Raw genomic sequence first — 13,586 nt, 5'->3', positions numbered from 1 at the left:
TAATATTACAGTAGTTAAACTAAACCCTTTGCATCCATTCATGAAGTAGTCCATACACTGCTRCATCTCCACATTCTCAAGCAAAACTCAATAATGACCATTACGAGTAATAACAATAATAAAAAAAAGTTCTGTCAAGCTTCATAGCACAACTAATTAAGGCTTTCTTTGCCCAGTCTTTCCATAACATCAAAATCTTGGCTTTCCCCAATTTTTCTAACCACCACTTTTATATCTAGACATTTSTAAACTGTTATAAAAAGAGGTCAAAGAACTGACAAAGGCTCAGGAAAGAAGGCAGGACATGTTATTCTACTTCAGTCCTACAGAATCCCTTCCAGTATACTCAGAAACACTTTTGGAAAAACCTTTCACTCCAACATTCACCTACAAATTTTACTTTAGAAGATGCTCAGGGAATTTGTGAACATGTGGGGTGCAAGAACTCTGTGGATGGKGGGGAGGGGAAGGAACTGCACGAAGAGGTGAGCTTTCCAGATTTCAAGGACAAATAATTTGAAATTGCAAAGCAACACACTAACAACATGTGTTTCCTCTATATGATCTGAAAGGAATCCCTTGGTTCTCTAGAGAAGCCTAAATTAGGAGACAGAAATCATCTTACACACACAAGAAAGCAAAAAATCTTGAMGTTTGTCTCCATAGACATCAATAAAAAATACAGCTAGCAGCAAAGCAACATTTGTTTGCTTACTTTAATCATACTTCTTTACCTCCATCATTGTTGTAGAGGAAAAAGTAAACAAAATTTTTGTTCATATAAACTGCAATACATATAATGTATGCTTTCTCACTTTCATCCATACATATGAAAAGCAAGTATAGTTTAAATATACATAGAAATAAATGGCTGCACAGTTTTGAATGTAGTATTGTAATATTTGTCTTTAATGTGACAGGCATTGAGGGTTATCATCAGTATTTTGCATCTTAACACAGAGATTTGACATAGAAAATAATACAGAAAATATCATGATAAAAGCCTTAGGAGTACTGAAAAACTGCAATTTAACCAGAGCAGCGGTTATTATATTACAGGAATTAGACCACAGTTCTGCCAACAGCTGCAAATCAGAATATACAATGTAATAAGTTAATACTGGCTGTGTTGTTTAATAAACTCATTTTACAAGGATGCCTACATAGAAGACAAAAATCCAACTATTTTTAAATAAAAGAAAATTTAAAACATTTATAATATCTTGCAATGTCAGTGGTTGAAGCAATACTACATACTAAAATGTTATCAGTTTTTAAATATCCATGTGACCACGTAGCACAGGAACTAACTTTTGTAAGACATTTGTAAGGAAAAAATAGCCACAGCTTATCACAAATCTTAATTCACCTCAAATCCTTCCCCACATACATCTCCTGAAGAAATCATATTTTATGGTCTTTTTACAGACCTGTATTTAAGATGCATTCAATAACTACACAGTTCACATTTTGCAGAAGTCTGTAGCTTCACAATAGAGCCAACAGCTTTATCCAGAGACTGACCATAACAATTTTAATACAAAGACTACATAGCCACACACATTTTAGTTGCAATTAATACTATTTTAATACATTTCATAATCTTAGGTGTCATATAAATGAAAAATGCTTCTCTGAGGTAGTATGCAACAGCTCAATTCTTAGGAATATCTCCCTCAAAACCCTATTTTATTTTACATGTTAAATATCTAAAGTCTTGTATCATTTAATATAGAGTAGTAGTTCTACCATCTAAAAGTTATATTTTTTTAACCAAAAATAGTATTTTGCATTGGAATATCAATTTATGTTWGTTGAATTACATAATCCACATTAGGTTCCTTTGAAAAATATAACTGAACTCAAAAATTATAGATGTTGGACAGTACTATATTTTGTAAAATAACAGCCAGGTATCATCACTATGTTCTGTCCCCTGCACTCCCTCCTTCAACTTAAAATATTTTTTTTTTGGTGAGGCTAAAAAAAATCTAATGAAACTAAATATCCATAATTATGCTCTTAGGGAATACTTAAGATGGCAATACTTACTAGCAGGCATTGTTGATAAGTAATCAGTCTTCAATTTTATCAAGTACAGCAATCTAAAAAGGAAGAAAAAATGTTAAGTCAAAACAATAGTTTTAGACAACTTCCATTAAAAGAACGAAGTACTAAAAAGAAGGAGCCAAAGTAACATTCTTCACCTCTAACATCCATTTACTGTTACCACAGAAGACCACRTAACATTTCATCTGACTAAATTATATGCAATGCTTTGAAACCATTCATTTCTGTATTGTCAGAAGGTAAATAGAAGTTATGTCGAGTTTTCCACTAAGGACTCGAGTTATTTTGCCTTCCTACAGGTATAATATTAATCCTAAACATAATTACAAGCAAAGTACTATATATATGTATATACACACACATATACATATATATACACATATATACACTCACACATATATATGCATATATACACACACACACTTCAAAGAGCAAATCCAGATTTGACTGTATATGACACACAAGTGCAGTGCTTCTTAYCAAATGCCCTGCAGTGTCACTTAAAGACATCTACAAAATTTGGTTAGGATAAGAAACTCTAACACCAAACTATAGTTGCATCAGACCCAAGCAGCCCYTAGCACAAGAAGAAAATTTACTTTGATTTGCTTACTAGTTCTGAGTTTATTCTTCCTCAGCTTATGTACTTAAATGTAGGATTTGAAATTAATGGATGATTTATAAGGAGAAATTATCGCTTATTATCATGCAAATCCGCAARTGGCACCAAGGAAGCTAAACAGACGCTAGAACAGATGTCCCTTCCTGTCTGCCCTAAAACAACACATCTCTAAGAGACCCAAAATGGAAACAATCTTAGGGACTTTACTTCACTACTTTACATTATAACAGTAATACTAGAGGACACCACTCCGCTCAACACAAAAATCAGGAGCTTTATGCCGAATCTCCAATTTGGTAAATACTTTTATTCATATGAAATTAAGGGGGGGAAAAAAAAAAAAAAAAAAAAAAACTCAGCGAGGGATGAAAAGATATTAACACCCCTATTATCCTCTCAGTCCAATATAGTCAGATCTGTATTTCTGAAAATACAGATGCAGTTTCCTGGTACAGGTTATATATAGTCACACAAGAGCTAGTATACCTACAGTTTTGTAATTCCATTTAGGAAGTGAATTYCGCCATTAGGTTACTTGATTATGTAACATTATAAAGAACAACTGGAGGACTCAAAATGAGACTGTCAGCTGGGAACTCATCCATTTCCCCAAATTAAACAAGAGAAGGGTAAAGGCTGAAGCATCTCTGCCAAGGTAAACCAAGATGGGAAACCATGGGACAAAAAAATTTTTTTGCTCCACTTTTTTCTTCCCAAACGTTCTCTACCTTTGAAATTGATCAGAACATTTCTTATTGAGGATAGGCAAAYGGCCCAGGTGCTGCAAGGTTAAAGAGTCACTTGCTCATTCTTAAGCACAACKAATTAATCTCTAACAACAATTTTCGGACTCCCCTACCCCTGTCCAAAATGCAATTTAAATCAGACTTGCAGTGCAGTTACCTGATTTCCCTTTGAATTAGTGTAATCAGGTACCAGAGGTAATACCACACAAGAACCTGGCTATAGTAACGTGGAAAGCAGTTTCATCCTAGCTGGTTCATTTGAAAGGTGACATCCTGTCAAGCATTTGTCCCACTTCAGCTTAGAGATTGGTCTTAAGACCAATCAGGGTTTTGTGATCAGAAAATTTCCTATATGTTAAATGAGCATCCTTCTCCAACTCTYTTAAAGACTCCTGATGATAGTAACATCCATTTCACCGGCAAATTAAAGGCACTGCTTCTAGGTTTAACTAAAACATTGTTAAAGACAGATTTAAAAAACAAAACAAGCAAACAAAAAAAAACAGCTTTCTTGCTATATTCCATGAGTGATGACATTTGTCCATATCAAAAAACATTAAAAATGGCTAAAAAATGACACAGTAAGTTTACAAACACTACTTCATTAGAGCCTTAGGATGGATGATTAGAAACCACTAAACCAATAAAAGCAGTTTGCAACTTAAAGTCAAAGTTACAAAATGTTTATCATTAAAAGTGTGGTCCCTTTTCATTACAAATGAAATTCAAGTGCTAAGTCTGATTAGTATTTTAGTGCCTCCTTCCACCTGCAGGAAGGTGGAATATAGTTAGTTCCATAACTATACCAAACACAATAGAAACAATTGTCTATTATATATTATTCACAACTCATATTCTAATACCTATTTTGAGAGCTCTCCTCTGAATCAACAACCAATCAAATTCTAGCAACATTCTGGAAACTCATATGCAATAGTGTTGGTAAAAGGGGTGTATAAAACTTGTTGGAAAGCCTCTCTACATACCACAGCTCTACAACCACGATTTCAATCCCAAACTATCTTTTTCTAAAGGAAATTTTACCAACTAAGTTTAACCAACTGTGTGCACTGAGTCTTCCAGCAAAATGCTCTGTATGTTACAGTGAATAATAAATAAAGAKTTGAATGTGCTTTCACCACATTACAGGCTTAAGAAGGTAGGAATTACTTATGCCCTGCAAAATCAACCTTGCATGTTACCAGGATTTTAGCATTCCTACTCAATTTACAATGAGAAAACATGTGATTTGGCTTAAAAGAGTGCAACTGCTAAACTACACAACTCGATTTTTTATATAGCAGTTATAATTGGGGTTTGCTGTCACAGGCTGATAGTGTTTTCCACAGTTTCTCTAACAGGGCAGAGAAATCTCACAACCCTTTATTGAAATCCATTCTTTCTTGTACCTCATCTTAAATTACCATAGGATATAGCCCGAGATACATTAATCATGACTAAAGAAAAGTTGTAATAGTTAGATTTGGGAGCCTGGACCTCAGTAGTCCAGAGCAGAGCTCTACACTGCTCTCACTGCCAGGGCGCAGCCTGAAAAGCCACCAGAGCTGGGCACCCACCCGAGCAACCATCACCTKCAGGACAGAGGCGCTCACAGCACAGGAAGAGCAGGTAACAGCTTTAGAGCAAGAGCTGAGGCTATTAAAGAGCGGGCGCTGTGTAGCCCTGCTACATCGTTCTGTTCGTGGGGAGCAAACCTTGTGTTAGACGGGCCTGAGCGCGGAGCCGCCCCAGGAGCCCCTTTCACAGCGTCCCCCGCAAGCGCCACAGCCGCCACCTCCCTGCGGCGGGCGGGAAGCGACAGGAAGGGCCGCGAATAGCGCGAACAGCAGCGGGTCAGAGCAAGGGGCAACACGTCCCGCCGCACTCACCTCAGCCACCTCTCCTCCTCAGTGGAACAGCCGCCATCTTCCCCCCTCCCCAACCGCCCTCCATTAACGTGCCCGGCAGCGCAAGGCACCCTGGGAGCTGTAGTTCCGCGCCCGTCCTCAGCAGAGCCTGGTGCCGGCGGCGACCACAACTCCCWGCAGCCTCCGCGGCGGGGGCTGGGGCGCCTCGAGGCGAGTGGGCGGGGGTCGTTCAGGCTAGGCCGCGCCCCCGGCCCCGCCCCTTCGGGGKAGGCCTCGGCGCTCGGCGGGTCACGTGCGCCGCGCGAAGAGGAGGCTGCGCTTGAGGGGAGGCTGCGCTTGGGGGAGGCTGCCCCTGAGCTCGTTTAATTATTACCCGAGACTGATGGGCTTCAAAATCCGGAGTTGTCGTTATTTTCACGGCAGGCAGCTCTTCCGTGGCAGCCTAGCTGGATGAGTCCCAGGAATTCCCTGTATTTGCCCCCTAGCTAAGCTCCAGAGCTCTAAGTGTCTCACTGATACCAGGTGGAGGTTGGTCTGATGAAGTGGCCACGTTTCCTGCTGCTCTTTGATGTGTTTTTTCCTCATCCACGTTCGAGGGATGATCAGTGTTTMCTGTTGAAAGGGTTTCTTGCAGACAGTCCCATTACTGAGCGAGGGGAGTGGGGACAAGAGCGGTCCCTGTGTCTCCTCATGCAGTTTTCAGCAGTACCCAAAAGATGGTAAATCTGGAAAAAAAAAAAAAAAACACACGGCTATTACAGTTTCACACATATATATATGAGCAGCTGGAGGAGTTAAGAGAGTAAACTCAAAAAAATGTACCTTTTTATTTATATGATCTCTGAAATGCTGTTTATGGCTTTGGATTTTTAGGGCTCTACATTTAAATTTACATTTAGGGCTCTACAATTAAAAAAAAAAATGAACAGCCTGCCTTCAAAGGGCTTGTGGATTGAGTCTGCCTATAAAACACAACATTTGTGGTCAGGAGTGCTATTAAATGTAACTGCTGCTTGGCAAATTTCTATACAGTCTGGCCAACATCCCCACGGTGTTCATGCATATGTTGGACCACGCATGCACAAGATTGTATATCCAATGGGACATGCTCGTTCTAGGGATTAAAAAAAAAAAAAGTAAAAATTTTCAGAGGAAATAGTGTGCCCTGACAGCACTGTAAGGCAGGAATGGCACAGAGCTACGTTCATTTAATGTCAGGGTGAGAAAGATGCAGCCAATTTAAAAACTGTTTCATTCCACACAGTTTTAGTGCAGATAGGGGAAAATGAGATAATGTACAGTACTCATTAACAGTAGCTAATAAAAGATGGATCTATGAAATATTTACATTGGCTCACCACTACACTGGACAGGTCTGTCAAAGCTATTAATTCTGGCTTCCAGTAGTGAAAAAAAATGTATTTTTCATAGCAATGACTACATGGCTTGCTCAGTCACCAGGGAGGCAAGCCACATGTGTTTTTAACTGAATATTTTTTATCATTATAATCAACTGCCAATTAAATGGTAATTCTGTTAATATTTATTTTGCAGCCTATTTTTTTTTCGACCTCACATAACACAAGAGGTTTCCTCTCAGTCTGTAAAGAGGTGCTTAATTGCAGTGTTTTATTAACGGGCAAATGTAGTTGATGTCAGGAAGCATTTCTCCCCAGAGTGGTTAGACGGGAGAGATGGGGTCCTCAGGGCCTGTACAAAGGGATTTACTCGATCGTCCCTCATTGTGGCAGACGGCGTGGTGGATGCAAACTGATTCTGCTCACCAGCCCTGAAAGCAGAGCAGRCAGTTCATGCAGACTCAGCCCTGCAAACCATGCAGTAGTCCCTGGATATTTTTTTCCCTTTCTTCTCTGCAAAGAGTTCACAGTGACAGCTATGCTCCCCAGGAAGACAGCTGTCAGGGGGACAGCAAATATAGATTGGAATCATTACATTTTTTTTAGAAATTCGCGGAAAGTGCTGAGCAGCCGCTGTCAGAAAAGTTAGCAGCTTGCAGATGTCTCAGAGCAAGAATCTTAAAATYGCCTCCAAATCCTCAAATGCTTTTGAAAATTAAAAGAGTAAATTTCATGTGAAGAAGTTTACAGAATTTCCAAGTGTAAAAAAAATCTAATATGATATATAAATACATATATGTATTTATATTATTCTTTATGATATAAAGGATCGAAAGATGGTTTGTTTATAAGCCTTTTATCCCCTTAAAGTCAAAGAGGCTTTCAAATATACTTAYTAAAACAAGAAAAGAGGCATTCTAATTATACCAAATTTTATGTTCTTACTTTTCTCCCATTATTTGGAGTGTTTATAGTCATATTTTTTCATACAGGTTAAGTTAGCTGATAGAGTCTGTTTTTAGGACTTGTAGTGTTTTGACAAGGTAGATGATTTTATAATATATATTTTAATGAGGTCTGTGTTATTAAAATTTAATTTACTTTTCTAACTGGGGCACCAAAGGAGAATGAAATACAGATCCTTCAACCATACAGAGTGGGTGGCAATGTGATGTATTAAAAATTGCACATGAAATTCAGAGTTCCTAAAGTGTTTTAAGGGTGGCTAATTAGACATATGACTCCCAGTCAATCACAGTATAGTTTTTCTTACACCAAATCAGCCAAGTTGCCAATCCCATTCCACAGAGCTCTGTACTTCATCATATTCTGTGTGTCTTCACTTAAAGCATTCTCTCCCTTTAGCTATGAAGTAGGAGAATAACGTCAAAATTTTGGATTACCATCACATCTCAGAATAGAATCTAATTACTCCCTTCCGTTTCTACTCTCAGCTAGATTTTTGTTGAGAATTGATGAAAACCCTATAGAAAAGAATAAATGTGCTTCATTTTTGCTAGAAAGACTATTTATTCCATGTTACTTAAAAATAATAAATTTTAAAATATATATAAATAAATAAAATTAAATAATAAATTCAAATAATAAATAACAAATTATGTATATTATACCCTGTGCATTTTATTTTTATTTCTTTTTCCTTGGTTCCTAAGGCTTACACAGTCACATTGCCTGTCAGTCCTTAATAACTGGGAAACCAGCAGGCCAATTGCAACCACAGTTTACAGAAATAGAAGTTTCCCAGGTAATACATTTCCGTGGGCTTCATGAGAATCTGCAGTAGGTTTGACAAAAATGGGCTGAAGAACTGACCTCATTGAACCCAACATTTTTTTTCTGGCCTCGGGTCAGTAACGCTCTGTTTAGTAGATCACCAAACAGCRCTGCCGTAAGTCGGAGCCAGCCCTGACACATGCTGCCTTTTTTTCCCAGATGGCTACAAGGGAAGGTGGGAGGGCTACCAACGTTGTTAGGGGATGAGTTAGGTCATACTGAAAAAAAGGGAGGAATTGGTGTTATTGCAGCGAGAAAAAACAGGTTATGTAGTTCCACTGCTCATCAAACAATCTTATTTATGTTTCTCCTGCTTTGGAGAAAGATTCTCCTCTCAGGCATCCTGTCATATCCACTGTGCTAATCAAATAAGTTTCTAAAAGGTCTGTGGGAGAGAATCTCTGCTGAGAAAAAAAATAGATTCAAATCTCAGCTTGCAGGAACTGGCAGGATTATCCTGAAGTAAATGGAGCTGTACTGGTTTAATGCCAAGTGACATACTGTTTTGGGATGTTAAAAATTCATCCAAGCATATATTAAAAATAAATGAAGAAGAAAATTAGGGAGGAATGTGGTGCAAGTGGAAATAAAATCACAATGTGAACAACTGACATTGCTGTAATATGAAAATACAAAGTAGGGAGCTAAAATGTTAACTATTTAATATTGAAGTTCAAAGCTAAATAAGGGATTCATCTCTTTCTATCCCAAAGCACTTCTTTTTTTCCCAATCTTCTTTAACCTATTCCATGAAATAGTACTGGTTTAAAACTCTGACTATATGAACCTATGTATATATTTTTACTTCTTGTGAAGGTAAAAGCATAAGGTTAGCTTATACTCAAAATTTAGGTATTGTAAAATAAGAATAAAAAGAAGAATAACCAATACACAAGGAGAGGACAAGGTCAAAGAACTGAACATCTGGGGCACAATCTTTTTGTCTGAAAAAGAGGTTAAGAAAACCAGTGAGGACAGAAAAAAAGCAGTCCTCATTGCGCTATGTGCCATTAAAGGGAGAGAGTAAAATAATCCCGAGAGTCTTCAGTTAGTTGATTTTATTCACCAGTGTAAGATCTTTTCAATAACAACATGCACCATTAACTGGCGTGATTATTACAGGAGTCGGCTGATCAATTGGTAAACAGGAATTCCACAGAGAAGGAAAAGAAAAATACAGTAAAACAAAAAGAATAAAATAGAATAGAATAAAAATAAAATAAAATAAAATAAAATAAAATAAAATAAAATAAAATAAAATAAAATAAAATAAAATAAAATAAAATAAAATAAAATGCTATAACATCACTTCACTCTGAATATACAGGGGGCCTCTCAACCTTGCAAGGAGTGAAAAATATATGCTAACATTTCTACACCCTGAACGTACGAGGGATGCCCAACCTCGCGAGGAGTGACCTTAGCCGGGCCTGTCCTGGATGGGCTCTCCTGCCATCCGTGTGGCGTGTCGGCAGAGCTCATGCGCTTCAGCAGTCTTGTTGATAACTTTTACTCGCCCATCAGTCCTAAAAGGAGGGAAATGATCTCCATGAAAAAGAGATTGAGCAAAAGCTAAAATATGGAGAACGTGGCAAGAGTTGGGCAGAGAGGTCTCTCTAGGACTTTGAAATGAGAGAACAGGGACAAGAATCTGAAGAATGAGCCTATGAATTTTACGTTGAGAAGACTTGGGCTGGGAAAATAAGTCTTACGAGTGGATGCAGGGAGGATAGGGCTGTGAGAAGGAGTCAGTGACTTGGCAAAAAATGAAGGGGCACAAGAAGACAGGAGTGCAGGTTGAACTGCAATCCTGGAAGAACTTCATAGGGTCATCTATACTCACTAAAGCTCTTGTGCTAGGGCATAGATTTTAAGACTGAAGAATCTCCCCATCCCTCTCCTACTAGCTGATACTTCTAAAGAGCACTCAATGTCCCCAAAAGAGGATAGAAATCTACTATTTTTGGTAGCCATTTCATATATCTGCTGGGAGGAGAGGTAACTAACAAATGTCTTGGATCAGCTCACACATAATTTTATTTCTTTGAAAAAATAGATTCATGCCCCTCTGATTTCAGATTTTTTTTTTCAGCTGGTTTATAAAGCTTTAATTCTTCATATTTTTTTAGACCAGTTTTGAAATAATATTATATGGAACAAAACCCTCAATATATTTCATTTGGAAAATATCAATCTAAATATTGCATGTTGCTTTTTTTCATTTTTTTACAGTAATAATTACTTGACATATAGGTCAGAATTGGGGGTTTTTTTTTGTGCGAATTTATTATGTTGGAGATAAACAAACCACTGAGAGCTACTCAAGAAATGCCAGAAGGTGGCGTGTGCTCCCTTAATTTGCCCCGTCAGAGTCAAGCAGTGAGATTTGCACTGCAGTTACCTGGTCACATGGAGCACATCCTCTTCAGCTTGGACTTCTGCATCATTTTAGGCACAGCACAAAACCGTTCGTGATTACCAAATGAACAACTGTTCTCCATTTTGCTTCTTCTTTGCTGTTCACCATGAGTCTCCGTGCAGCACTTATTACCTACTCAAATTTTACTCTTTATATCTTTTATTTACTTAATTTCCTTGTGGACTTTTCCACAGTGCTCGTCAATACTTATCAGAGCACTTTACAAAATGTAAGATATTAGTTTGCTTTAAATAACCATTTCTAACCTCTTTTGTACTGAGGCACAGAAAAATGAAGGTTTGGAGATATGCAGTTTGAGATGCACAAAGCTTGGCTTTTCTGGAGTATTTTCCCAGAAGTGAAATTGTTACTGCTGTAGGAAATGGCCCCTTTCTGAAGCAACTGCTGCCAATACCCACCAATTGCAGTATCTCCTGAGGTTTCCCAAACCATTCCTGTCTCCTAGGACTAACTAAAGCCCAGATTTTCCAGTCTCATTTGCTATGCAGCAAAATGGGTTAGGAAGAGTGGAATTTGTTGCTTCTGTGCCTGGAAAACAACATGAATAAATCTGTATAGTGGCAAAGAGGAAGGTAGAGCCTGTGGTTTGCAGGAGAGGTGGGGATCTCACAGTCAGGGGAAACTAGGGTAGAGGAAGAAGAGTAAGCATGGGAAATAGTGGGAAAGGAGAAAGGAAGGTAGAGACAAAGTCTTATGTCCTTCCCTGCCTCCAGAGCTCTCCAGACCCCATTCAATATCTCTCACTGAAAGTCCAGCCAAATTCCTTGTATCCTTGCAGCCAAACCTCAAATCCCTCTGGGTCTTCCCAGTCACAGTTTGTGTTCTCATTATCTCCTGACAGGTTTTCCTTTCCCCTTTTCCATTCCTTTTCCCTTTCCTTTTCCCTTTTCTCTTTCCCTTTCTCTTTCACTCTCCTTGTCAAATTCCTAAATAAAAAAAAAAAGATGTTACTTTATCTCCTTTGCTCTGAACGCAGCAACCTGAACAGGGGCTATCCCTTCAGATGGCATCTACTACCATCGAGATCTTCAACTACTCTCCAATCTCCAATTTCATCTAAACTATACCAGCTGGCCCCATGCTTGCGACATGTTATATATAAAGTTTATTCAGCACACCACTCAAACATGCCCTTTGTTAAGAACGGTTCACATGAGACGTCACACTGAAGACACAGAATTCGGTAAGACCAAAACTGATCCAAGACATGACAGCCAGTAAGGTGGGTATTTCCAAAGCTCTGTGACCACTGTTAGCAAAGTAGTCATGCTCTTTATCATTCATACACTTTTGAGGGTGGACTATGTGTTAGCATTTCTGCTGTATGTGATCTAGAATTTCTAAAATCAACCACATGGTTGCCACATGGTTCTCAGTCCTTAAAGTGTAGCCCTTCTGTAGACACCTGACATCTCTGAGCTAACTTGGATGCCTAAGTGCAGAAGTCAACATTGTTTGTAAGTGTAGGCACTCTGACAAAATAAAATAAAATAAAATAAAATAAAATAAAATAAAATAAAATAAAATAAAATAAAATAAAATAATAAAATAACTAAAGAGAATACAGTGCTAAAATGCTGCTTTTCAACATTGCTGACTTTGAAATCACTTCAGGAAATGCTATTCACAAAATCACTGGAAGGGTCAGTTGCTGACGTCAACATGCCTTATGAAAGTCCACTGAAGTAAACAGGATTGCATACACCTGAATGAGCAAAATATAGCTCAGTCTTTCATCTGCAGTGACTGCTACACAGAAAATAGTATAAGTTGCTCGACCCTTTTCTCTTCTTTATTTAGGTATGATTTGGAAGGAAGAATAGTTACAAACATTTATACCATGTTTAGCACCTCTGAAAGAACAATTTACAGTTTTAAATGCAAAGATATCTATAACGCTTTCTAACCAATCTTCTCCTCTCTGAATAGGTAATTACTTAGAGGTTAAACAAGCATCTCTAAATTGCTTATGTATTCTAATTGCTTCTATTTTTTCTGGCCTTGTCACTGTCTTATAGAAAGCATTAAAGATAGTTTCTTCTTTTTTTTTTTTTTTTTAATTTTCATCAGAGGAAAATGACTTTCAGAAATAATAAGCTGTTGCTTCTGAATGATAAAAAAAAAAAAATTGCCATACTTGAGATGTTCAAAGTCTCTGAAGCAGAAATAGTTTTAGTCTTCTAATTTCAAATCCTTGCAGTACTGAAAAGGACAAAATCTACCTAAACTCTGGTTGACAGAAGCTGAGTTAGAAATAATGGACCCCATTCTCAAGGTAAATAGTCATTGATGAAAAGAATTGTTCTGCTTGACCTTCAAATCCAGTTCCTGACTCCTGCTGCAATAACAGCATTTTATTTTGTAATCCTCAATAGTGTGGAGTTGGAGGTGTTCTTTCTCACCAGCCTGAGACTGTAAACAGAAAGAAAAAACTGCCACTGAAAGATACTCCATTGACTTCATCAGAATGAGGGTTTTATTCACTAGATATTGCAGATCAAATATGAAAATAATGTGCGCAAGCACATTTACTAATTTCTGATTTACTGTTTAGTTTTCCAAGGGAAAAACACTCATTTGCTTCAAAACTTTTCATTCACTAACTACAAAAAAAGATGCAAAAATACTCATGATATTGGAAGTACTCATACATAAATCATGAGTGTTGAACTTAATGCCTTTTATCCA

At 37.8% G+C, this 13,586-nt stretch overlaps 1 protein-coding gene across 3 annotated transcripts in view; it reads right to left on the bottom strand.

Annotated features, from left to right (window-relative positions):
* Nucleotides 1–5,375, bottom strand: part of EFR3A (EFR3 homolog A) — a 62,081-nt gene extending 56,706 nt beyond the window's left edge. For 2 of the 3 annotated variants that reach the window (XM_026053430.1, XM_026053428.1), the window contains exons 1-2: nucleotides 5,328–5,375; nucleotides 2,053–2,105 (exon numbers count right to left, since the gene is read on the bottom strand). Coding sequence is in view for 1 of the 3 variants with exons in the window: in XM_026053429.1 (XP_025909214.1) it covers nucleotides 2,053–2,062 (10 nt within the window). In the remaining 2 variants the exon portion in view is untranslated. The remainder of the gene's footprint in view (nucleotides 1–2,052; nucleotides 2,106–5,327) is intronic. The other variant, XM_026053429.1, reaches the window with a different exon arrangement.
* Nucleotides 5,376–13,586: the final 8,211 nt, after the last annotated feature.

This window comes from Nothoprocta perdicaria, unplaced genomic scaffold (assembly GCF_003342845.1).
Source record: "Nothoprocta perdicaria isolate Ctin4 unplaced genomic scaffold, notPer1 scaffold_115, whole genome shotgun sequence".
NCBI classification, from domain to species: Eukaryota; Metazoa; Chordata; class Aves; order Tinamiformes; family Tinamidae; genus Nothoprocta; species Nothoprocta perdicaria.
Note: the sequence above shows the minus strand (reverse complement) of the source record. Positions and strands in the feature narration are given on the sequence as shown.